Here is a 26,619-nt window from a genome sequence, read left to right on the forward strand (position 1 = left end):
GTCTAATAGTTTCTAATACAGGAGACATGCAAAAGTACTGACAGATCTAACTCCTTTGAGCATTTACTGTCAAATATATCTAATCACATTCTTAAAATTAAATCATTTTCTTCTGGCATACATTATATTAACTATCATCACTTGTGGGAAAGTAATGTAGAGTATTACTTTAAAAGAGACTAAGCTATAAATTTGAATACATATAAAAAAGCAGTACCCAAGAGTAAATATGTTTAAGTCCAAAATTACAAAATATCCAGTTACAAATAGATTCTAATGAACATTTTACAACGAAAATCTACCCACTAATGCATTCAATATAAGTGCATTTTAATTAAGAATGTAATTTGTTTAAGCATAACTGGTCATAAGAATAATTTTCTGAAATGCATCTTTTCCAAAGAATTTTGAATTTATTAAGAGCAAGACAGAATTCTATGGAAATATAACCCCAAGTAGTCTAGGGAAGAGTTTAGATAGGAGCAAACTAAAAATTTTTGAATAAAATGACAGTATAACTGAAAAGTCATGGGGAGAGAAAGAACTTGGCTCCTTATTTATTTTGCAACAGTGTGTACACAATTTTAAAATATGTTTTTAGAGGCTAGTGGTTTTGTGGTTTTAGCAAGGCATCCCACGAGGAAACAAATATTAAATAAAATTATGTTGAAAAATATCTCCAAGTTACCTCTTTCTTTTTAATAGAATGGTAAAGTTTCACCCTAAAATAATTTATTTCACTCCAAGCAACTCTTTCTTAAACTTGGTAGCCATGGACAAATTAGTCTCATTAATTGTCAGATCTATTTTTTAATCTTTAGGTGAAAGTAACCAATCACTTTATCCTTCTTATAATATTTCCTTTCTACACCTTTAGTTATTGTTTTTAAAATGTCAGCTTTGTGGTACCATCCCAAAAAGTCATTTATAGGTTTTTGTTTGTTTGGGTAGAATTCATCAAAGTGGATATTCTATAAATTTTTGGTTAACGAATTGGCTCAAGTAACATTCTTGGCCCAAAGACCATTTTTGGTTTTACTTTCACAGAAAATACATATCAAAAAGTTAGGTTTGTGGCTGTCAAACTGTCAGCTGTTTTTAGAATGTAATTTTTAGTACCACCTTAATACTACCTTATAAAGAATGCAGAATATACTTTTGTATTTGACTTTGTTACAGTGAAGAGATAATGCTTTAGTTAAAGCTAACTTGCTCACAAAGAGCTGAGAAATTTAAAAGGAGATTTTACTTAACATTAACTTTTTTTAAGCTAAAAGCTCACAATTTTAACATGTGGCTTTTCTACTACACTATTGCTGAACAGAACAATAAAAAAAACTATAGTGTTTGGACAATGCTAATATAAATCCTTAACCTATATTGGAAACTTTCAAATGTGAACTCTAAAACATGGGCATTTTTAATGACTACCACTTTTAATATACTATTCAATATTTGCACATTAAATGGAAAATTAATTTTTAACAAAATTTTATTTAGAGCATTAGGAAGATCATATTCAAAACACAGAAATAATCGGACTATAACAATGCTGCATAGATAGATAGTGGTATACAAGTTCCCCGACTCTTCTTCCTAACTGAAAAGTTCAATTTTCAAGTCACCAGGTAGAAAATGGTGGAGGCATCATTTCCTCTTTCTGAGGCTAGAAAAAATGGCTTCAATGGTGAGAAGTCAAACCATTTAAACAATGAAGATTAGATTATTCTCCAATTTCGTTCTATTCCCTTGTTATTTCTCATAGATGAAAATTTAGAATGTAATAATTATTGGAAAGGAATTAGAAGTGAATTACCTCTTAGGAGATACCCTGATCAGTGCCTGCTTTAATCAGACAAACACTAAGTTTTAAAAATTACAACCACACTATTATGCCTAACTAAAATTGCCAATATGAATACTTTTTTACATAATACATTACATGTATACAAGAAGAGAAATGACTTGTTTCCTATCCTTTGACTTTCATTAGAAAAAAAATGTTATCACTAACAAGGATCAGAAAAATAATTTTCATGGCAGAGCATTAACTCAATAGGGATCAAAATCTCTTCTGAATACTTAAAACAGATTGAGTCAGTAAATGAGAAACTGCTAAATTTCTTCTATGAGAGTACTTTTCAAAAAGGAAGACAGTTTATTGGAAGAATTTGTAGCTGGAAACATTGTTCATTAAGAAAACATTAAGTTACCCTGAGAAAGACTCTTAATATTACCAGTGTTTTCAGGGCCCCCTGACCAAAGCATGAAAGGGCAATTTGTAGGCGCTAGCCTTTTAACAATACCTACATAAACAATGTTTTGATCTAAAATGTAACTTGGGTTCTCTGCTACACTGGTAATAGGTCACAACCAAGACATCTGAATGTGATGGAGTAGAAGCAAATTTTGTGTTTATTTTAGGCAGCCCTCTTTCTTTTCTAAGAGAAAGAGTTTGCAGTTCTTCAAATGGTCTTGGATGAAACCTACTGTTTGGAAAAAAGAATCTTCTGTAAGTAAACTGGTAGTTTTCTTAAAATAGTAAACAAATTTATCTGGTCTACATTCTCTAAACTATTATATGCCTAGAAAATAAGGCATTAGTAATTCATCATTGGCCATTGCAGAGCATAGACAACTGTTTTCTTACTAATCAGGACCATAAGCAAACACTCCTGAAAGTGCGGTGTTATTTTTAACATCTCTTATGCATTTACAGTCAGCATTTGACTCCCTACATACTTTCATTATAAAATGTTTTTTTCCCAACACCTTACATATACTATAATTACTTAAGAAAAGACAAAGTGAGAGCAGCTACAGAAGTAGCAAGGGTATTTTCCACAAATAAAAATACAGCATACAAAAAATGGCAAGTTAGTGATAATTGGTAGTATGAGTGCTTATTAATATTCCGCTTTGGGGTCCAAATTAAGATTTGACAAGTTTGAAGCCTTGTCCTGTGTCCAGCACAGTAGGAAGAAACCAACTCATTTTTAATCTTTTCAAGCACCTAAAACAAGTTTTGCAGATCCAAAAAAGGTTCAGACCGCATAACCAATTGGCCAAATGCACTAGGGGATATGTAATACGAGGAAAATGTAACATCCAATGCTTGGCCACATCGCTTCCCGTTGGCAAATGCAGAGTGTAGTCACTCCACCGTTTTGACACACCGTATACTGCTTTCACTGTGCGTCCCTTTTCAGTCCAGCAGATGTTATTACTGGAGTTGCAGTTATATTCTACCCAGTCTTTTGTAAAGTCACCTAGCTGTGGCGGGTCAGCTTCTTCAATATCTACTGTTTTTACCAACTCTGCTCCTTGCACTGCAATATACTGGTCATTAATTTTCCTCACTTCTTTCACCCAAGGGGTTGAATTTTCGCTGTCTAATACAATAATAAGCCGGGAACAGAAGGAACCGTTCTTTTCTCTCCACCATTCTAAAAGTGTGTCAAGGCGTAGTGTATCTCCACCTGTGAACAAGAGAAAGTTCAATGCAGCAATAATTTCTGCAGCCTCTCATTAAGAAAACCCTCTTAGTCATTTTCTCCTAGTGGGAACATACTCATCTTACATGTATTTTCCTTAAGTTCTTAGAATTAAATAAGCAAAAAATAAAGTATTTAAATGACACTTTCAAAGTATCTTTTGAAAAGATATTTTTTACAACAGATTTTCAACTTCAGGTAAAAAAAAAATCCGTATTAATTACATAAAAAGGAATCTGCTAGTATAAATTAAGAAAATACTTTGTATTTAGTGAAAACAACTATACAGAAAAGCTAACATTCTATACCAGGGGCAGCAACTACAACTCATGGGCCAGACCTAGCCTGCCACCTCTTTCTGTATGGCCTGAAAGCTAAGAGTTGATTTTATATTTTTACATGGTTGAAAGAAAATCAGAATATTTTGTGACAGTAAAAATTGTATGCAATTTAAGTTTCATATAATTATTTTCATAAATAACAGTTGATTGGAACATAACTACATTCATTCATTTACACTGTCTATGGCTGCTATTGCTCTAAAGTAGCAGAGCTGAATAGCTGCAACAGGGATCTAAACCCACAGAGCCAAAAATATCTGGCCCTTTACAGAAAAAGTTTGGCCCCCATTCTGTGTCATTGTTTCCTTCTCTTCCTCATACACAGGTACCTACTGAATGAAAATAAACCCTATTCCTACCTGTACAAGAATGAGTTTAAGAACAGATTTACATTTAAATCAGTTTTATAGCTGAAGAACAAGGGATTAAAAAAATATATACCCAGAAAGTTCTAAAGTAAATAAACTTCTGACTACAGGTTTTACATCTAGTTCATTGTGGATCTTTTCTGCATTAATTTTGATTTTTAAGTGTACTACATTAAAATGTTCATTTTGATTATTGAGTTTTTTGGCATTCCCTTATGTTTTGTGCCTGAGGCAACTGCCACCCGCACCTCATTTGGCCCTGCCTCAATGGTACACTGATAATGATCATTCCAATTCTACGAATCTATCCTAAGAAAAGAACAGACATAGGGACAAAAAATTACAAAAAAGACTGCTTTCCCATTTGGGAAATGGAAATAAACTATGTCCTAAAACCTTAGGAGGAAATCTTATAACAAAATATTTATAAAGAAAATTTATTGATGAGCAAATGTATTAGAAAAAGCATGACAGGGCATCTACAAAAATTACAACAGCAGCTATTGCTAGGTGTTTCACTTCCAGGTGGTTTTTAAAATACTTTTCTGAAATTTTTACATTGAGCATAAGGTACTTTTACAATCTGTCAGATCCAACAACCTAACTCCAGAATACATATTTCCCCCAAATCAGCTGTCCTCTTGGTTTCACCATTAAAAATGGACACCACCAGAGAGAGAATCCTTTAGAATTGGGATTCTATCATATTCTTTATGTGTAATTGATTAATGTTTTATTAATCAGCCCACAATAGCTTAAGAACATGAAAATAAACTTGTTTTATTAATGGCTCTAACACTCACACATATTATCTCAGAGACAGTATTTCAGTAAATGTCTCTACATATTACCAATGTGTTATTCCACTGATACCTCCAAAAGATACTTTTTCAAAAATGGCCAAACGTTAACTCTCCATTATTGCCAGCTCTATTAAATTTCTCTAGAGATCAGAGGATGACACAGATTACAAAAACTATTATATAAATTCCATCTGCCACAAAACATCATTGCCCAACATGCCGTCCACAACTATTTCAATAAATACTCTTTAGCATATTCTACCCTAATTCTCTTATATAAATGCTCTTTAGATATCAACAAGAGACTTAAAGCAGCATTAAAGCTTTCTAAATGATTTCTCTTCTTTTGCTCTGCTTTCTCCTATGAATAGGTTCTATGCTACATTTGGCTTTTGGCCCAGATTCAAAGTACTTACATCTATCTAAGATAACAGCCATCTGATGCATTTCAAGTAATTGAGACTGCTTTTTAAAGGCTTTATTTGTAATAAACTACTTTATAAATTATGTGCATTTTTTCCATTTATTTCTGTCTCTCTTGTAATTACTGATTGTTTTCTATCCTCAAGCAGAGGCAAAAATATTAGGTTCCATATCATGAAACTCTATAAATATAAGAAGACTACATATTCTAAGTACGTATGGGATAAAGGGCAAATATAGATTCTCTTTCCCACAGTGATATTAATACTGGGTCTGCTACTAACTTGCTAACCCAACTAAAATCCAGTTGTGATGTTTCCTATTTTAAAGTCGGCTGAAAAAACAACAAAAAACAAAACAAAACAAAAAAAAACCCAACTATTAATAAATTAGCAGAGCTTAAAGCTCTTTGTCATGTAATTTGGAATAGATTAAAGCATTTTCCTCAGAGCAGAGATATTCAATATTATTTGTGAGGCAGAATCAGCCCTTGAGGGTTATGTCTAAAGCAGGTCAGGGCATGAACTAACTGAAAAGCAGGCTTTTCTGGGCCTGGTTCAACATGACTACCCACAAGTATGCCAGATGCCTCAGGCCATGCTTGACAGTGTGCAGTTGCTGAATTATAAGATAAAATCTACCTTTCTCAGGGAAGGGAGATCAGTGTGCTTTCTCTATTTTTTTAAACTTCTTATAATAAGCTCTCAAAGTTACACAAGAACAAATCTTAACTAACAGATTAATTCTGTAATGGTCAATTTACTGGTAGCATACTTCAAAAAAATTATAAAGACATAATTCTAGAATGTAACTGCTAAACATTTACCTAAAATACAACTCTATTTTAGAGTTCTTAAAGTCTTCAAAAATTATTCCTAACTTAATGATGAATGAAAATTTAGAAAAACTGATACATATATATGTGTGTATCTTAGTGTTTATTTTTTTATTTTCTTAGAAAAATAAAACGCTGATATAAGAATTAGTAAATGAACATCTAGAATTGATTTCTATAGCTATCTTTAAGAAATACTTAATGAATTTTAAATTACTTAAGAAAACTGCAAACTTTTTGAAAAGTGTTTCCATTAAGTAATAAATCTTTCATATAAACACACACAAAAAACTTACTTCTAAAATTACTCTCTTATAACGCTTTAAAATAACTAGGGATATATGCATGGCCACCAAAAATTAGCCCTATTTTTTCCATTTGATCTGGGTAGAGTTTATTGTTACAAGGATTATAGTAAGTTTTCAGTAATCCCTACTTTTAGATCTAAAATTCTATTTCTGTAAAGACTATTTTAATTGACTAAAGCTTTCTCTTGTGCTCTGAGTTGGAATACACAGAATGTCATACTTTACCTGAAACTGAAGTAGCCATAAAGGTTAAAAAGATGTTTTCTACATTGTAATTAAAAAGTTATATCAAATAAATGATTTTATAAACTATATTCAAGTAGTTTTAATGTTCAGTACATCTTTTAGTCTTGTACATTCTAATTTTTTGAAATGGGTGACCCATGCTAACAAAAATATCCATTTAACCAGAACATGCCATTTCTTTATCATCACAGCTTTCACCCTTGGAAGCAACATGGTACAGTGGGGGGAAAAATACACTTTAGGAACCGGGCAGATCTGGTCTTAAATCATAAGTTGCATAACAACTTATAATTTCCATTTTATCCTTTCAAAAATGAAGATAACAGAAGTGGTGGTATCCATCTCAAAGGATTTCACATAAAGATTAACAATGTGTGTAAGGTACTAAGTACAGTAAGCTGATGCTTAAAATGTGTCCAGTAAATATTAGCTCGTCTTTCTACTAGAAGGCCACTGAGTTATTCAATATTTATTTGCAAAAAAGAAAAATTTCAAAAAAATATTTCTCTTTATGATAAAAACTCCAGTTACAAATCTGACATGAAATTAGTGAGATCACACTGGTTTAAAATCATTTCTACCTTAACCTTTTGTTTCTTTCTTTCTGGAGTTCTTATATTGGCAACTCTGCCTCTGTCCTTCCATACTACTTCTATTTATCTTTTTCTTCATCCTGAATGTTTCCAGTTTATTCATGACTATTTTATTATTTATACATTCTTGGTTTAAAACATCTATACTCTTTTATGGAAAAAAATCATGTAATTAAATCTAAAATAACTATTTCTAATCTAAAATAAGAAAATTACCTTTTTTAATGATTTATTCAATGATTTCATCTATCAGCTACTTAAGGATCCTCTACTATGTATTGGGCTCTGTTATAGGTCCTAAGCAAGTAACAATTCATAAAACAAAGCCCTTGACTTACTCTCTATTAATAGTTGGAAAGCCTGATAAATTTATATATTATATAAAGAGATCTCATTTATCTCTTGGCAATAACTAAGAAGTTTTCTATTTCCCATAATGCATGTAAACCAAAGTTATTTTATGATTTTTCAAATGCAAAACAATCCCTACAGAATTTTGTACCTTAGAATAAAATTCAATGATCATTTAAAATTACCGCCTTATTTTACAGGCGAGAAAACTGAAGCCAACAGAAGTTAATTAACGTGCCTAAAATAACACAGTTGTGGCAAATTAGGACCAGAACCAAGGTCTCCTGACCTAAATGCTACTCCCACCATACTACATGATCTGCTGTTTAAAATTTTGGTGAGCTTTATAAACATAAATAAAACTACAGATGTGAAGGACTACTGAAATCTGCATCCATAACATTTCAAAACTTAAAAATACTAGTCAACGAAGTTTATCAGCTTCTGAAAAATATATTTAGCAATTCTGAAAATATTTTCAGGGAAACTATAAGTCTCAAAGCATTTTTTCCTTCTAATCACTACAAGACATATTTCTGAATCTTATCATTAGAGATGGCTAAACAGGGATGCTAGAGCAAAGAAAAACAAATTAAAGTCATATGTACAGTTCAGTAAACGAAGAATCCTGGAAATTTAATGACTGTGTGTGAAGTACAGATTTCTACATATACATGTGTATCTTTACAATAGTGAAACTGCCAAAGGTGAGTTTACCTGCTAGAGCCCACTCTCCTGTACCATGGGTGTGCCCACTGTAATACAAAATATACGTATCATGTCTGGGTCCATCCACAGTCCGAAGTTCGAGGAAAGCTTTCAGTTTGGAATGCAGCGTATCAAATGACAGTCCACTTGTGGAATAGTCACATCCATAGGTCTCAATCATATGATATGCAAAAAATCTTTGGATAGCATTGAGCATGCCAGTAGACCTCAAGTTTAACTCCTGTACATGTTCTGGGGGAAGCAGTGTTGGCTGACCATCAGGACTGAAGTAGGAGAAAAAACAATTATTTTGGTGTTTAAGAAGTATTCATTCTGTATCACATTATCTGTCATTTATAACTGATTATCTAAGAATCAGTTATAATATAGTTGCTGCTAAGAGGCAGGCTTTTTAAAAAAAATCATCCTTTCTAAAATTCCTATAGTACTAAGAATTAAGCTTAGAAAATCAAAACCTGGTTTCTAAATACTCACTATCATTAAAACAATAATCAAATTAAAAGCTGGGATAATACCTCCAAATGTAGATAGTACTACTCTTTGTTCCTTATTTGTATTTTCTTACATGACAGATATTGGACAAGGCTTTTTAAAAGCAGGATTACACTGTTTCAAGAACATCTGGGTGGGGACTATTAAAAAAACTATTGTTTAAAAATATTATAACACACAAAATATAAAAGCAATATTTTAATTATATATTTATGTATTGAAAAATAGTCTATAAAAATTGTGTTCAAATTTCATTAACTTAAGGTACATAAATAGAAGAAATTATTAATAGGCATTTAAAAAGTTATTAAAATTTAGGTCCATTGCTTTATACTGAACACTAGTTGAAGACTTAGATTTGCTCCTGGAACAAATACAAAACGGTACTCTAGTAGATAAAGCAAGTTTTGTAACTAGCAAAATACCATTAATATTGAGAAAGAAAAAACCATCATTCCTATCCAGAAAAGGGATTTCTGTCAGGATTTTTGAAAACCTTAGATTTTGCTTCATGTACCATCAATAGTATTCTACTAACTTTTAAAATTACAGTCACAAAAGAGTAAGCACTACATTTAAAAATATTACAATGTAATAAATATCTAACTGTGCATATTACAATTTCCACACATTCTTTCTTTCTACAAGGTTGTCATTTCTCACTTTATGGGACATTTCCAAATCTGTTTCCCTCAGTTCTTGAACCTTCTACTTTTGATTAAGTCTTTAACATGAAGGAAAATATTTCCTACAAATAGTATATTTGGAGATTTTTATGTTAAATACTTGAAATTAGAAAAAAAACTTTACTTCAACTCTCCCCTCCCCCAGGGAAAGTGTGATAAAAACTGTCATCGGAATTCATTTATGGCAAATAACTATTTTAAACGTATTTAGGTATAAAATAAAAAACAAAATGTAGCACATTTACAGATTTATACAGATGTCACCACCTTTGTGGGTAAAATTTATTTTGGAATAAAACTGCAATAAACATTTATTAAACTTCACTGCCAATCCTCTGAATTCCTAGTATTTGTATGGCACTTTTCAGTGTGCAGAGTGTTTTTACATTCACTTTTTTTTTTTTTTTTTTTTAGTTCTTCATACCATTCCTGTCAGATGAACAGGAATGATGTCTTTAGGTAAAGACAGATAATAAGGTTCAGAGTTCCAATGTACCGAAGGTAACACAGAACTAGACCTCCAGCCTCTCAGGCCCAGTGCACATTTTATTATATTTCACTATGTTGTTTCGGACTTTTTTTTTTTTGAGACAAAGTCTTGCTCTTGTCCCCCAGGCTGGAGTGCAATGGTGCGATCTTAGCTCACTGCAACGTTCGCCTCCCAGGTTCAAGTGATTCTCCTGCCTCAGCCTCCCAAGTAGCTGGGATTACAGGTGCCTGCTACCATGCCTGGCTAATTTTTGTATTTTTAGTAGAGTTGGGGTTTTACCATGTTGGCCAGGCTGGTCTCAAACTCCTGATCTCAGGTGATCTGCCCACCTCAGCCTCCTAAAGTGCTGGGATTACAGGTGTGAGCCACCGCGCCTGGCCAGAGGACACTTTCTTAAACAAAATATTCCCTTTAGGGTAAGATCTTTCCTCAGAAAAGTTATACATGAATATTTTATGGTTTCTAGCTAAAATATAAGCTTATCATATTTATCAAAATATTTCAATTGAACTCTGAAGATATTATCACTTGGAATAAAGTTTGTTAAAAATCTGGAAGAAACGCAAAAGTTATATTTTGAAAATACAGTTTTGAAAAGGAGCTATATTTTATTCATATAAATATTAAGAAAATGTTATAAACTGAATAGTTACCACTAACTATACTAGATTACTGTACCTGCAGAAGTTGGTGGGAATCACAATAGCATATCCAACAGATGTTCCTCCTAAACAGTTACCCAATTCATGGAAGAGCCCATGAGCCATGGATTCCAATGGCAAAACAATTAGAAACATGCTCAAGAAAATTCCATTTGTTGGCTAAAAGAAATCCAAAACATGTTTACACAGTACACATACATATGTGTATATATTTACATACATGCACATTGATTTACATTTTTTAGCTTCTACTTTCAAAAAGGATAAAAGGAACAATTAATGATCTAAAAACAATGTTCAGTTATAGCAGGCAAGTATACAGGGATGAGCTAACTAGTGCAATAAATCCTAAATTTATCTCTGTTTTTTTGAAAGTTGTGGCAAAACACAGCATATCATTTTTAAAAAAGATTTGTCAAATAACATCCTATCCAAACTAGAAAAAAAAAAAAAACCAAAACCACTCTTCGATATGACAGAGAAAATGCCAGATAACAAATATCTTGTTAAAACCCATGTGCCTATGTCATTTTTCAAATAACAGATTTATTTACTTTATCAAAAAGGGTACTTTGGAAAGGGCTCATTTTTTTCCCGTGAAATTATGAAAATAAATTCTTAAGGAAATTTAAGACCCTAAAGCTTAAAAACTAATTCCGTTTATATGGTATAGTTTACCTTATAAAGCACTGAACTGTCTAGATATACAAATTCAAAATTTTAACAGAAGAAAATATTAAGGACACGTAAGCATTGTAAAAGCAGAATGGGAAGTAGAGAGGCAGAAGAAATAAGGAGGAGGCAATCAGGCATCAATTGCAATGAAAAAGCAGAAAAAATTAATACTCATTTTTAGTGAAAAGAAAATGGATGACAGTCACTTGAACATATCTTTAGAATATTAAATGATTACATTATTTCCACATTCTTTCTGTATACATTCTTAAGGAAATTTAAGACTCTAAAGCTATAAAAACGAATTCCGTTTATATGATATAGTTTACCTTATAAAGCACTGAACTCTCTAGATGTGCAATCAAAATTTTAACAGAAGAAAATGTAAGGACATATAAGCATTGTAAAAGCAGAATGGGAAGTAGAGAGGCAGAAGAAATAAGGAGGAGGCAATCAGGTATTAACCACAATGAAAAAGCAGAAAAAATTAAGACTCATTGAAGTGAAAAGAAAATGGATAGTCACTTGAACATACCTTTAGAATATTAAACTATCACATTCTTTCTGTATTGCTACTGCACATACTATATGCCTAGGTGCATGAACACATGCTTTTAACACTAAGAGGTGGTTCATTTGATCAAAATTTAATTAAAAAATTTATTCCTGCAATAGAAAAATGAATATACTGCCCTATTTTGGTACATCCTATTTTGTCAATGACATAAATAACACAGTACATGCTCCATTTAGAAACACTATAAAATACAAATAAGTAAAAAAGATATGTGATTAAAATCATTCCAAATACCATCATCTATACGCACAACTACTCTGAAATATTCCCAGGCTTCATGCAATGTATTTTTCACAAATACATATTCATGTGTATTTTTTTTACCGAAATGGGATACCTAATCTGTGAACATTTTAATCTAAGCTTACATAACTCTAAGTCACTTGTAAAGACCAAATGGCATTCCTATAATACATATAAAACTTTAATTGGTGGATCCTATTATTGGTATTTAAATTGCTTACAGGTTGCCATTATACCAAAACTAGAATAAATATCAAGTTCTGATTATTAATGAGGTTAAGTACCTTTCACCACGTGGGTATCATCTGTGATGAAGTGTTAAATATTATGCCCACCTTTCTATGGGGTTGACCTTTTCTTCATTGATTTAGCTTTGTTTGGTTCTGAATACAGTTTAAATGAAAGTCTTTTGCTGGTGACTCTGTGACTACCTTAATGCTGTTTTTTGCTTAACAAGAGTTCTTAATTATAATATAGTCACTTTATGCCTTGTTGAAAAAAATCCCTCTATCCAACCATTAAGAAGATATTTTAACATTATCCTCTAAAGGCTTTATTGTTTTGCCTTTCACATTTAAATCTATAGTCCAAATATAATTGATTTTATGATAATGGCCCAATTTTTTCTTCTACAGAAACACTCAATTGTCCAAGCAGCAATTACTGAAAATATCAACCACTCCACATTACAGTGCCACTTTTGTCATAAGTATTCACGGATCTGTTTTTGGTCTCTCTTCTTCCGTTCTGTTGGTCTATTTTTTATCCTTTCACATGTCCTTTGGCTTTCATTTCTTCCCTCTATTTTTGGGACTCTAATCAAACAAATATGAGATCTTCTTAACATATCCTCTGAGTGTTATCCTTTCCTTCTGTTCACTATTTTCCATACTTCTCCTCTTTCATGCTGCTTCTTGTATATCTTCTTCTGAATTGTATCTTCCAGTTCACTAATGCTCACTTCAGCTTTGTCTAATGTTATGTTTGTAACACTGAAATAATTTATTTCCTGATCCTAAAATTTCTATTTAGTTCTTTTTAAAATCTGCCTTGTCATTTTTTAAAGTTTCCAGTATACTACCATTATGTCCTGATCTCTCCTTTTATTTTTGCAACTTAGCATGATGGTTTTCTGTTTGATAATTCCAATACCTAAAGATTTTTTTCTGTTGTCTGTTGATTTTGCTGCTTCTTGCGCTTGGTGCTGTGTGTGTGTGTGTGTACCTGGTTAAATTTATAAGCTGAACGATGGATATAAAAATTACATTATTATTAAGTTTAGGCCTAGATAATGACACTTTCTCCTAGGGACAACTGTTTCTTCCAGAGAGCTGCGGACATCACAAGTCTACATATCTTAATCCGGGTTTGACCACTGAATCCCAGGTTGAACCACCAACAGGACACAACGGCAGAAAGCAAGTTCATGAAAGGGCTATAACACACATGGCTCCACCCTCTTCTTTCACTGTGTAAGCGTAAAATGGGAGGTAATTTACCAGAGATCTCACTTCTGGAAGCCCTGGGCTTGGCTTTTATTTTTGCCACTCTTGAGGGGGCCAAAAGTGCTGCTCAGCTTTGAAAACAGTTTCCTCTATGTATACAAATGTCTGCAAGGCCCAGCATCGAGTCTTTTCATCCCAGGAAGTATGGTGTGTTTTTCCATTTATTCAAGTCTTCCTTTATAACCTACATTGAGGTTTACAGTAATTTTAAAATAAAAGTTTGATAAGTTTAAGACTTATTTTATGTTTCTGTTCTTACAAATGGAATCAGTTCCAATTTTCTGATGATTGATTTCCAGGCTATTACATTTTATATATTTACATATTTTTTCTAAACCAGTGATTCTCATCTTCAGTTATGTTTTTACTATTAGAAAAAGTATTGAACGGTTTCATTTAGCAGCAAACTAAGCAAATGATAAAGTTCAATTGCCAATCAATTTGTAGATGACTTAAATGAAAAGCCTAATAATCCAAAATTCCAATTAAAATGTTAATTGATATTGATGTTATTCAATACCCTAATGTTGGTTATGTAACACTGATGATGATATTTGATACAGTAGGACTAAATAAGTACATATTCGGGGGTTTACTGATCACAATTCATAAATAACAGATAATCTGTTACTACTTGCTTTTTATATTAAAAAATCTTAGAAACTGAGAATTTTATGCTGATTGACAGGGTCTCACTCTGTCATCCAGGCTGGAGTGCAGTGGCATGATCACAATTCACTGCAGCCTCGACCTCTCAGGCTCATGTGATCCTGCCACCTCAGCTGCCCAAGTAGCCTGGGACCACAGGCGAATGCACCACCATGCCTGGCTAATTTTTTCATTTTTGTAGAGACGAGGTCTCCCTATGTTGCCCAAGCTGGTCTCAAACTCCTAGGTTCAAGCAATCCTCCCATCTTGGCCTCCCAAACTGTTGGAATTACAAACATGAGTCATCGTGCCTGGCCCTGTCATACATTTTTAAAAAGCAAATTTATCAGGAAAAAATCATTAAGCACTTCTATTAGATTATTTTGAAAAAGCAAGCTTAGAAAAACAGTATTAAATATTCTATTAAGATCACGCACAAGTTAATGTTTTGGCAATACAAAAATTCATAATTTTAACTGAAGAGATGGCAAATATGTCCGGGGAAGCCAAAATAAATTTAGGATGTTTTATCCACTTGCCACTTTCAGAGAGCTTCAATTTTATTGGCCTGCAAACCTTTACTCTATAGCTTCAATCTAGAAGTCATTTGTGACTTTGGAGTACTCCTTACACCTTAATTCCAAGTAACAAATAAGATCAATTGATTAAAGCCTATAAGTACTTTTTCTCCTTTGCTTCTCCAAATTATCCTCAGCTCACTATCAAATTTTAAGACATGGCTCATATTTCAGAGCAGATACAAACTCAGCACAAAAGAAGACCAATAAACAACCTGTAAGTAATGCCCTTTGAATAAAAGTTGTTACTAGTTATTAGATCTCTATCCAGCAGGGCTTTCAAGTCACGGTCAAAGTATTCAAAGTATTCAACGTTTCATATCCTAAAATTTTTCAGGTAACAGGAACAAAATTTCTTTATGCAATGTCGTTTTTAAAATGTAACATTTACGTAAACATATACGGCTTGTTTGTTTAGAAGTATTTTTTTATGAGTCACCTTATGCAAACCAGATTTGGAAAACATACATAGAAGCCTAAAGAAAGTAAAGCCCAACTAAGAAACAGAATACATAAATGCAGCAATATATAAATGGAGAGACTGTGAGAAATCTAGCTTTAAGAAACCACAGGCAACTTTCAAAACTTTGCTTGGTTCAGGAAATTTAAGAACATTATGAAGACTACTGTATAATTTTAAAGTCAAATGACTTCTTTATGCAGAAGAAGTAGGGCATAGTGGAAAGGACCCAAGCTTCAGAGTTAGACTTTGGTTCAATCCCAGCTCAGCCACTTGCTATGTGTACACGAATAAGTTAATTAACCTTTTCAGTCTTGATTTCTGGAATATATACATAGATAATTTATGTCACGAGCTTATTCTGTAGATTAGAAATACATATGTATGGCAGTATAAAGTTAAATGCTTCCACATGACCCAGCAATCCCACATCACACTAAAATAAAAGCTTATGTTAACACAAAACCTTGTCTACAAAGGTTTATAGCAGCTTTATTCATAATTACCAAAAAACTACAAATAATTTCAGTGTCTCTCAACTGGGTAAGGGATAAACTGGAACATCCATACAATGGGATATTGCTCACAATAAAAGTAACTAACTTACTGATGGCACACAGTAACACAGATGAATCTCAAATGATGTAAGTAAGAAATCAGACTTAGGGCCAGGTGCAGTGGCTCACACCTACAATCCTAGCACTTTGGAAGGCCAAGGCAGGGAGGACTGCTTGAACCCAGGAGGTCGAGGCTGCAGTGAGCCATGATTGTGCCACTGTACTCTAGCCCACACTGCAGAGCAAAACCCTGTCTCAAAAACAAAAGTCAGGCTCAAAAGACTACAGTGTTAAATGATTTTATGAATATGACATTCTGGAAGAGGAAAATTTCTAGGAACGGAAAACAAATCTGGTTGCCAAGTACCTGGGGGTTGGGAGAAGGACTGACTACAAGGAAGCAAGAGGGAAGTTTGGTGGTGATTTAACTGCTCTACACATTGACTGTGGTAGTGGCGGTCACACAAATATATGTGTTTGTCAAAATCACAGAATTACACACTAAAAAAGGTGAATGTTTCTATATGTAAATTTTTCCTTAATAAGAAAATTTTTATGTTAAGCTAAGTAAAACAAAACCCAAAAGTTTTCATATGCAAAACCTTAAAAAAAATGGCTAAACTCATTTTTTGGAATTATGATCTAAATTACAACTGTGCTCCATAAAGCATGTTAATCTTGCATGTTTTTACTTCTCTAATAGTAAAACAAAAGTACATTTGAGTCCCTAAAAATATATTTTAAAAAATAAACCTATAAGGTATTTAATAAATTCCAAATGTCCACTAGGTCATTACCTCAGTGAGATCCATCATCATGTCTGCTCTCATCCTACATTCTTATCTGCTCTCTTCAGTTTCTCAACATCTTTTTAACATTTTGACTATCTACCATGTCCGAACTTTCAACTTTACATTTTATCAACTAATATAAAATTCGCTTTAAATTTACTTCTCAACAAAATCTACTAGTTTTTCCTCTGATAATACTCTCAGTTTTATCCTTATCATAGCCCTTTTCCCTGTCACCTTAGTCCAAGTCCTTATCTCTTGCTCCTGGCTAGACTTCTTGATTTCAGTCTATGTCTACTTTCATAGATTCTGTCATAGCTGGCAAACTGATCTGCTCAAAGCCTTCTTTAATTCCTCATTTTTTTCTTGGCACATTGGGTCTGCCCTCACCTAATCAGTGGCACAGTTTTTCTAGTGAAAATAGACTGAAGGATATTTTAATGGGACAGTGAGAAAAATTGGTTTAGTACCTTAGTATTACTCTCACAGAAATATGACAAATGGTTTTAGATTATATTAAAAACTTAATATCATTTAGGAACTAAGTAAAAATAGTTCAATTTAAAAAATCAATTCAAATCCAATTTAAATAATCTGAGAGAGCCCTCAGAATTTATTTGCATTAAATGATGATGTTATCCCCAAAACAGTCATGTCCTAACAAAGGATTAATTATTTGCCTTTCTACATAATTTTCTGGTTCTTTCATTATTCAAGAGGTCTGGAACATGTATAAATGCAGCAGATACTTCCCAAATTATGTTTCACATAGAGGTTAAAAGGTATGGGTGTGGGGAGGTGGGTAATGTAAGTAATGAGGGTAGAGCAAGGACTTCATGGTCAAGTTAGTTTGGAAATGTTTTTCTTTCTGTACTTTGAACATTTTTTTCTCAGAGTACACTCACTAACATCTCACAGAACACTGGGCAGAGCAGAGTTTGAAATCTTTCTACAGAGGATTGGTTAAATTAAGTCAAAAAAATTTAGTTATCTTTAAGGCATAATGCCTATGCCATGGGCAGCAGTTTCCAAATAGCAAACAATTGGGGAATGCAGACACAACTCATGTAGATTTACACTGGTCTTGAATAGCTAAATGAATATATTGCCACTAAATGAGTACGCTGGTGACCGGAAGTGTTTGCAGCACGTTGAAGATTTTTTAGAGACACAGAGTCTCATGTTCTTCCCCAAAATTACTGAATTCCAATCTTCAGAATTTTAACAAGATCCCTACATGATTCACATGCATACCGAGGACTGAGAAACACTGGTCTAGAAAAAAGGTTGGCAAACTTTTTCTTAAAAGGGCCAGATAGGGGGCCAGGTGCAGTGGCTCATACCTGTAATCCCAGCACTTTGGGAGTCCAAGGCAGGTGGATTACCAGAGGTCAGGAGTTAGAGACCAGCCTGGCCAACATGGCGAAACCCCGTCTCTACCAAAAATACAAAAATTAGCCAGGCCTAGTGGCGGGTGCCTGTAATCCCAGCTACCTGAGAGGCTGAGACAGGAGAATTACTTGAATCCAGGAGGCGGAGGTTGCAGTGAGCAGAAATGGTGCCTTTGCACTGCAGCCTTGGTGACAAGAGTGAAACTCCGTGTCAAAAAAAAAAAAAACAAAAAACAAACGGGGGCGCAGATAGTTAATATTTTCTTTTGCAGGTCATTGCAATCTCTGTTTTAACTACTCAACTATGCTGTTTACCATAATTACAAGAGTTAATATGGTAAGAAGACATAACAAAGATGCATTTACATCTAGGAACAGTGCTTCAAAATACATGAAGCAAAAAAAAAAAATAATAATTGAAAAAGGAAGTAGACAATTGAGGAACTATAATAGAGATTTTAATCTCTCTATTACAGAACTAGACAGAAAATTAACGAGGCTATAGATATATGAATAACACTACCAACCAACTTAATCTAGCTGATATTTATAGTACACTGTACCCAACAACAGAAGACTCATTATTTTCTTTTTTTTTTTTTTGAGACGGAGTCTTGCTCTGTCGCCCAGGCTGGAGTGCGGTGGCGCAATCTCGGCTCACTGCAGTCTCCGCCTCCCAGGTTTAGGCCATTCTCCTGCCTCAGCCTCCCGAGTAGCTGGGACTATAGGCGCCCGCCACCTCATCTGGCTAGTTTTTTGTATTTTTTTTTTAGTAGAGAAGGGGTTTCACCGTGTTAGCCAGGATGGTCTCGATCTCCTGACCTCGTGATCCGCCCGTCTTGGCCTCCCAAAGTGCTGGGATTACAGGCTTGAGCCACCGCGCCCGGCCGAGACTCATTATTTTCAAGTGAACATGGAATAAAACATGCCAAAAGCAAGTGGCCTAAAAAACTAAAATCATACAATGTTCTCCAGCCACATGGAATTAGAAATCAATGGAAAGAAATGTGAGAAACTTCCAAATATTAGGATATCACGCAACAAACTTATAAATAACCCATGAGTCAAAGTAGAAATTTCAAAGGAAATTAGAAAACATCTCACCAGGTGGCATAGTACTAACATAACGGGAGACATACAGGTCAGTATAACAAAAGAACTCAAAAATAAACCTTACATTTATGTTTAATTGATTTTAAACAAAGGCACCAATTCAATAGGGGAAATGTTAATCTTTTCAACAAATGGTGCTGGGAACAATGAGACATTTATATATTTAAAAAAAAAAACAAAAAACTTAGATCCTTATCTCATACTATAACTCAAAATGGATCATACACCTAAATGTAACAGTTAAAACAATAATGCTTTTGAAAGAACTGTGACCTAGTGTTGAGCAAAGACATCTTAGATAAGCTACTAAAAGCAGAGCCCATAAAAGAAAAAGTGGATAAATTGGATTCTGTAAAATTAAAAACTTTTAGTCTTGAAAACTCTTCATAAAGTGTCATTCAGAAAGTAAAAACGGAAGCCAGACCAGGAGTAAACATTTCCAAATCATTTATCTGACAAAGGGCTTGTATCCAGAATATATAAGGAACTCTTAAAACTCAATCAAGACAAATAACCCAGCTTTAAAATAAGCAAAAGATGTGAATATTGAAACAACAAAGTAAATGGCTAATACACACATAAAAAGATGCTCAACATCATTAACATTAGAGACATAAATTAAAACCACAATGCTATCACCCTACATCTAAATCAAGGGATTCTCAAATAGATCAACTTTAGGAAAGAGCAGAATCGAAGGTGAAAATCAGGAAACTGATGCTCTTAAAATTATCTCTGCTGACAGACTCCTTGGAAAGTTTTTGTGTACCTCCAGTGGTACACACCATATCTGAAGACCACTAGCTAAGAAAAAGTTTGGAGACCAAGAAAATATTAATATTTTGGTTAACAGAATTTGACAGCCTGGAATGGCATCCAGCATGAATGAGGTTGACTTGGAAAAGAAAAAGTATTTAGGGCTGGGAAAGGAGCTAGCAGGAAGAGAGGCAAGGAAGAGGGAGGAAAACTCATGCTTGAGTTTTAGACATCATCATCATAATTCTGATAGTACCCAACGCTAGCAAGTAGAGCAAAGTAAGGACAATATCCTCAGGCCACACCCAAGATGTTTTCCTCATTTGGCTGACTCCCACCAGGATCCCTGCCCTAGCCCAGCTGACTAGAAAGCACCATGTCCAGGCAAGCCTCCACATCTCCCTCTTCAAAACACACTTCTAGAAATCACTCAGCAGCAACAAACTGTTACAGAGAGCTGCACCAAGCAGAGCTGACTTTCCTTTATGTCCCACATCCCAGCCTGACGTACACAGATTATAGTATTTATCACACTGTAATCATAATTGTTTGTTTACATGCCAGCCTCTTCCTCCTCCCATTGGAGACTGTGCCACCTTTGACAGACATCCTGAGATCTTCCACACCCACTACAGTGCCTTGCATATAGTGCATAGTCAATACATGCTCAATTAATGGAAGACTGGGTTTGTTAATACTGCAGATGCAAACTCCAACTGTACAAATGTCTTTGTCTACAAGAACCTTTTAGAAAACATTTCTGGGCAGCAAAGTTACTGTGAAACCCATGTTTTCTTTCTTAGGATAACCTCTAATCTATAATTAAGCAACTGATATATAGTTATATATCTAACAGCTTTTATATAAAATCTTCAGAGAAATGGCTACATAAAAGAAACATGTTACAGTGAGGAGTACAGGGAATAGACAGAAATTAAGTAACCTTGTTCCTGCCAGTATTAGTGACTCTGGATGTGTCTTCTTTGGCTTTCAGTTTCCTCATGGGTATAATGAAAGGATCAGAATATTATCTTTAAATACTTTCCAAATGTTAGTTTTCTAAGACTCTTTAATCGATGAATGTTTCACTGATAAACAGTCAGGAAGTGGGAGGCATCTCAATGCTGAGTGTTCATAACATTTTGGTACTTCTTTGCTAAAGATCAAACAAATTATCCTCTTGAAACACATTCAGTGCTTCAATTCCATGAACAAAATTAAATAAGAGCAAATATGAATATCCTTTTGAAATCAGGAACTTGACCTTACAACTTTAATTTCAATTATTGAAGTTAGCATTTTATTACATGTCATTGGGGTTGATGGACAAACAATAAGCTTACCTGCCAGGAAACTGCTCCCAAAATCGCTGTTGCAAGAAGACTAAAAAACACCAACTGCTCAGAAATCAAGCAAAAATGGCGCATCCCTTTGGATGCCATGATTCTATCAAGGCTATTGTAATCTGTCCTGTGGGTAAAATATACTTTATGGCAGTCATTTAATTTGGTATGGAATCCCCAAAGAGTTAAAAGAAAAATAATATGACAAATCATCCAGAAAATTCCAAAAATGGAAAAGCCAGGTATTACAAAATACCAGAGATGAGTGTCTCTAAGTTTAAATGCTGAAAGAATAAAAAATGTAAGCTCAATCATTCCAGCAAAAACGACTGAAAGTCTTCTGCAAATTCTTCCACGGTACAAAAAGGGTTTCCATCTTTCAGTTACTGAAAGTCCACTAAAATAAATGTCAAGGAAAGGATCAGTTATCAGGCAAATAAAAAAACATGCAAAAGCAATCGGATTTTTGGGAGTTTCCAATGAGGAAAAAAATAACAAAACTGAAAAAATAACTAAGTTTGGAATAGCTAAGAAAGATTTCATTCTCAGATCAATAATCAGCATAGCCAGAGCCACAACAAGCAAAATGACACTCAGAGACTTCTCCACCAACATAGTTGTGCTGGCAATGGCAAACCCAACAAGCTCCAGAAATTCAATTGTGGTTAGTAAAGTGGGTCGATGACGGACGTAACCAGAAATTCTCTCCACCAGAGAGCACAATATCCTCAATACTATGGATGTCAGAAGCAAATATTTGGTTGATTCTTCTTTTACATCATTTTTAAAGGATGAATTATCAAGAAAACATAGGAGGCCAAGCAAGAATCCAAACCAAAGATTGGAGAGACTTAAACTTGCTGCTTCCATTGAAAAATAATAATAGAGTATGCTGGCGATTCCAAGAACAAAAAGACCAAGAATAAAAATTACCAAAATTAAGGAATTTGCTGTTTTTTCCCATCTTACATATAGACCTAAGCATATAGCAACCAATAAATTGATTCTGGCTAAATAGCCAAGATACCGCACTGAAGAATGCATGTTCACTTCTCTATTTACTTCTTCCAGTCTTGTCATTGCTAAATAGAGACAATGACTAAAGCAGTAACGCAGTGATTTACACATGTAACCAGCAATGTGGGCTTTTCCCTCACGTTACAAAAATTAACCGCTTGTATTTCATCCAGTATATCCAGTGTATCCGCAACTCCTATTTCAACATTTTCTCTCGTGGAAATTTTGTTTACAGTGATCTAAAAAGAAAAAGAAAATATTTCAGAGTTAATTTTATATAATTTGCTCATTATTTTATATAAAGATGCATATAAAAAGTGAAAAAATCCAGTTTAAAAACTGAAATCCAGTTTACAACCTGATTTGCAATATCTTAATGATTACTGTTTCTGGCTTAAAACTTGGCAGTTTATCCAAACAGACATGGCTGTGCCTTCTACTCATCATATGCTATGACTGCATGAATAGAATTGTTCTTCCAGAGACAGTGAAGAATTCACCTAATCCATTCTGGTTTAAATATCTGGTTTTTCAACAACAAGGAAATGTGATATGTTAGCTTTAGCTTAGATTGTAGCAGGTTTTGGTACAACATACAGCTACTTAGTTCTTAAAGCAAATGAAGGACTTCATTGTTACCTCTAATTTGAAAAGCACTTGTATATACTAGTAGTAACAGCAACCATTACTACCTGCCAAATATCCCCTACATCTTTTTACAAGGCAGCTCTAGAATGTTACACAAGGTCTTTACATTGTTTAACTAATAAACTCACTAGAATTAAAGTTAATCAGTCCCTAAAGTTGAGCCATAATTCTCCCTGTACTTTTACCTCTATTAAATTACTCTGATTACTAAACACTATCTCTATAGAAACCAATTCCTGATCAATTCCAAGTCAAAAATGAAAAACTGAAATGCTCATTCTATAGTCATTATAAAGTAAATGAAGAACTTTTCAATTCTACTTAAACAAATGTTACTACAATTATTTGTTAGAGGACCCAGGAAATTAAAGCTTCCAAAAGTCACACCTAAAAAATGATAGTAGTCAAAAAATGATTTAACCATCTATTATAATTCTTCAAAATTTCCTAGTATACTGTTTCAAAAGAACTGATCAATGGCTCATGGTAACTCTATCTAAAGAGAACCCAATCAGATACTTAAAAAGAAACTAGGGCCAGGCATGGTGGCTCTCTCCTATAACCCCAGAACTTTGGGAGGCTGAGGCAGGCGGATCACTTGAGGTCAGGAGTTAGAGACCAGCCTGGCCAACATGACAAAACCCCGTCCTACTAAAAATACAAAAATTAGCTGGGTGTGGTGGCAGGCATCTGTAATCCCAGCTACTCGAGAGGCTGAGGCAGGAGAATCGCTTGAACCCAGGAGGCGGAGGTTGCAGTGAGCCGAGATTGCGCCACTGGATTCCAGCCTGGGGGATAGAGTGAGACTGCCTCCAAAAAACAAACAAAAAATACTACTTTGTGATTAGTTTATTTTTGTACTTTCTTAATAGCTGTACACTAAAAGGCTCAAGAGAAATATGAGAACCTAGAATCAACTCTTAGTACTCATTTGGCTGGAGAGGAATGTTACTAAAGCAACCTTAGCGTCTCTGGGAAGTTCCAAGTATTATTACTTACTTTGCTTTTATATGTTCAACAAGCATTTTTTTTTGAATTTTTACAACTAAGTCTATTTAAGTATTCCAACTGATTTGCCTTAATTAAATTTGTATTCACTTATGTCTTAAGGTACCACATAATGTTAAAGAAAATGTCTTCCTTTGGTATATTTTGGTTTATCTTTTTAACTTGAGTGTGAGAAACTGACAAAATCTGGAACGCACTGAGGTTTTTTAAAAACATCACTATTGTGTGTTATAAAATAATTCAACAAATACATTAGAATATTTATCCTCAAAGAGCTGATGGTACAATCTGGGCTCAGACTACTGAACACTGCTGGACAGGAGGGAAAAAAAAAATCACACACTAGGCTAAATAGTACCACTCTAAATCCATGGAACATCCTTCCCTGGTCAACATTCTTCTCCATTCTTGTGATTAGTCAAAACCCTACTTACTCTCTTCAAATCTCTGATACCCTACTTCTTCCTACTGCATTCTCACCAGATGATTCTGCCTCCTAGAGAGTCATCAAAAGGGAGTTCACTTGAGTTCCCAAGTCCACAAACCCATCTCTGCTTATATGTACAAATATAAGGAAAGAAGGCTGTTGCTTCTCTCTCTAAGGTTAAATCTTTCAGCCATATTGTGCATCTTTCCTTCTGTCTCTTCCAGAACATCAGACTCGCTCCTCTCCGCAAACTCTCACTTTTATCTATTAGTATTTAAACATTTATAAACCTGTTTCTTTTAAAAACAATACCAAAAAAGTTAAGAAACAAAACAAAAACAATCCTTGCTAATCCCCATATCCTATATGAAACTCAATCTTGTGTCCTTTTGACAACTGGGAGGTAGTTGCTTTACTTCTTACCCACTCACTTTTCAAACCACTAAATGGTGTTTCCCACCACACAACTGCTCTGCTAAGTGCTGAAATGACCTGTAAATTCCTAAATCCAATGGGTACTTTTCACTCAGTATCCTGCATACTCTTTTTTGGGGGGGTGGGGGGGAGATGGGGGAACGGAGTCTCGATCTGTTGTCCAGGCTGAGTGCAGTGTCAGGATCTTGGCTTGCTGCAACCTCCAACTATCGGGTTCAGGTGATTCTCCTGCAACCTCTGACTATCGGGTTCAAGCGATTCTCCTGCCTCAGCCTCCAGAGTAGCTGGGATTACAGGCGCCCATCACCATGCCCAGTTAATTTTTGTATTTTTAGTAGAGATGGGGTTTCACCATATTGGCCAGGCTGGTCTCAAACTCCTCACGTCAGGTGATCCACCGGCCTCGCCATCCAAAGTTCTGGGATTACAGGCACAAGCTACTGAGCCTGGCCTTTTTTTTTTTTTTTGAGACGGAGTTTCACTCTTGTTGCCCAGGCTGGAATACAATGGAGTGATCTCGTCTCACCGCAACCTCGGCCTCCCAGGTTAAAGAGATTCTCCTGCCTCAGCCTCCCAAGTAGCTGGGATTACAGGCATGCGCCACCATACCCAGCTAATTTTGCATTTTTAGTAGAGACAGGGTTTCTCCACGTTGGTCAGGCTGCTCTCGAACTCCCGACCTCAGGTGATCCGCCGGCCTTGGCCTCCCGAAGTGCTGGGATTACAGGCGTGAGCTACTGCGCCCAGCCGTATCCTGCATATTCTTTAAACAAACTTACATTGTTGACTTCTCTCTTTTTCCAAACCATTCCTTTTCGTGGGCATCCAAAGACTAAGTCTCCAGATTTTTTTCTTAATTCATTGGTTTCCCCTCCTCCGTCTCCTTGAAGGCTCTTCATTCTCAATCCATCCTTTGTAATGTTCAACCCCAAACCTAGGCTTTTCTCTCACTACATACTTTCTCTAAGCAATGTCATTTATTTCTATGTCTTCAATTATTATCTCTCTACTTAAGTGCACACATATATTAATCTACTATAGAAACTGAAGCACCAGCTCTGTTCTGCACTGTTAACAGAGGTAAATACCTGGAAACAAAGTAAATGTAAACATGTAAAAAAAAAAAATTAGTCAAGTACAGTGCATCCATATAATGCAATATATGCAGTTACCTTCTGACGGACCAAAATCAACATGGCAGATTGTTTTTAAATGGCTAATTTACAAAAGTCTTTCCCCATTCTGATCTTCTTCAAAAGACAGCCTGAGTTAGAGAATAATGGAAAAACATTACAATCCTTTTCAATTGGTTTGCCATCATTAATGATTCAATGGACAATTATTCCAGAGGTAGATTAAAATGGAGCATAGAAGATTCAATATGCATATGGGAAAAATTAACTAATCACTGCCAGAGTCTGATTATTTAATAAAGCCTTACATACTACTCTAACCCTCCTCTCCACCATCATCTACATTTAACCCTTACCAAGTCCTGTCTACTATTCTTCCTAAACATTTTTTAAGTGTTTCTACTTCTTGTCCCCAGGGTCACCATACCGATTTTGGCCTATTGCCTTCTCTAAGAAGTGTACTTTTTAAAACCAAAATGTAGCACTCCACTAT

The 26,619-nt window shown here is 34.5% G+C and overlaps 1 protein-coding gene across 7 annotated transcripts in view; it reads right to left on the reverse strand.

The window, feature by feature from the left end:
- Positions 1-1,474: 1,474 nt before the first annotated feature.
- The window catches only part of TMEM168 (transmembrane protein 168), a 26,678-nt gene continuing 1,533 nt past the window's right edge, over positions 1,475-26,619 (reverse strand). Inside the window, exons 2-7 of one of the 7 annotated variants that reach the window (XM_023228209.2) lie at positions 26,166-26,257; positions 22,486-22,714; positions 21,459-21,855; positions 10,838-10,980; positions 8,480-8,754; positions 2,932-3,479 (exon numbers count right to left, since the gene is read on the reverse strand). In XM_023228209.2, the coding sequence (XP_023083977.1) occupies positions 2,932-3,479; positions 8,480-8,754; positions 10,838-10,980; positions 21,459-21,855; positions 22,486-22,586 (1,464 nt within the window). In that variant the 5' untranslated portion in view covers positions 22,587-22,714; positions 26,166-26,257. Of the gene's footprint in view, positions 3,480-8,479; positions 8,755-10,837; positions 10,981-13,815; positions 14,006-21,458; positions 22,715-25,772; positions 26,106-26,165; positions 26,258-26,619 lie in introns of those variants that run through there. The other 6 variants (XM_023228211.2, XM_023228210.2, XM_023228206.2 and 3 more) reach the window with 6 other exon arrangements.

This window comes from Piliocolobus tephrosceles, chromosome 8, assembly GCF_002776525.5.
Source record: "Piliocolobus tephrosceles isolate RC106 chromosome 8, ASM277652v3, whole genome shotgun sequence".
Lineage (NCBI taxonomy): Eukaryota > Metazoa > Chordata > Mammalia > Primates > Cercopithecidae > Piliocolobus > Piliocolobus tephrosceles.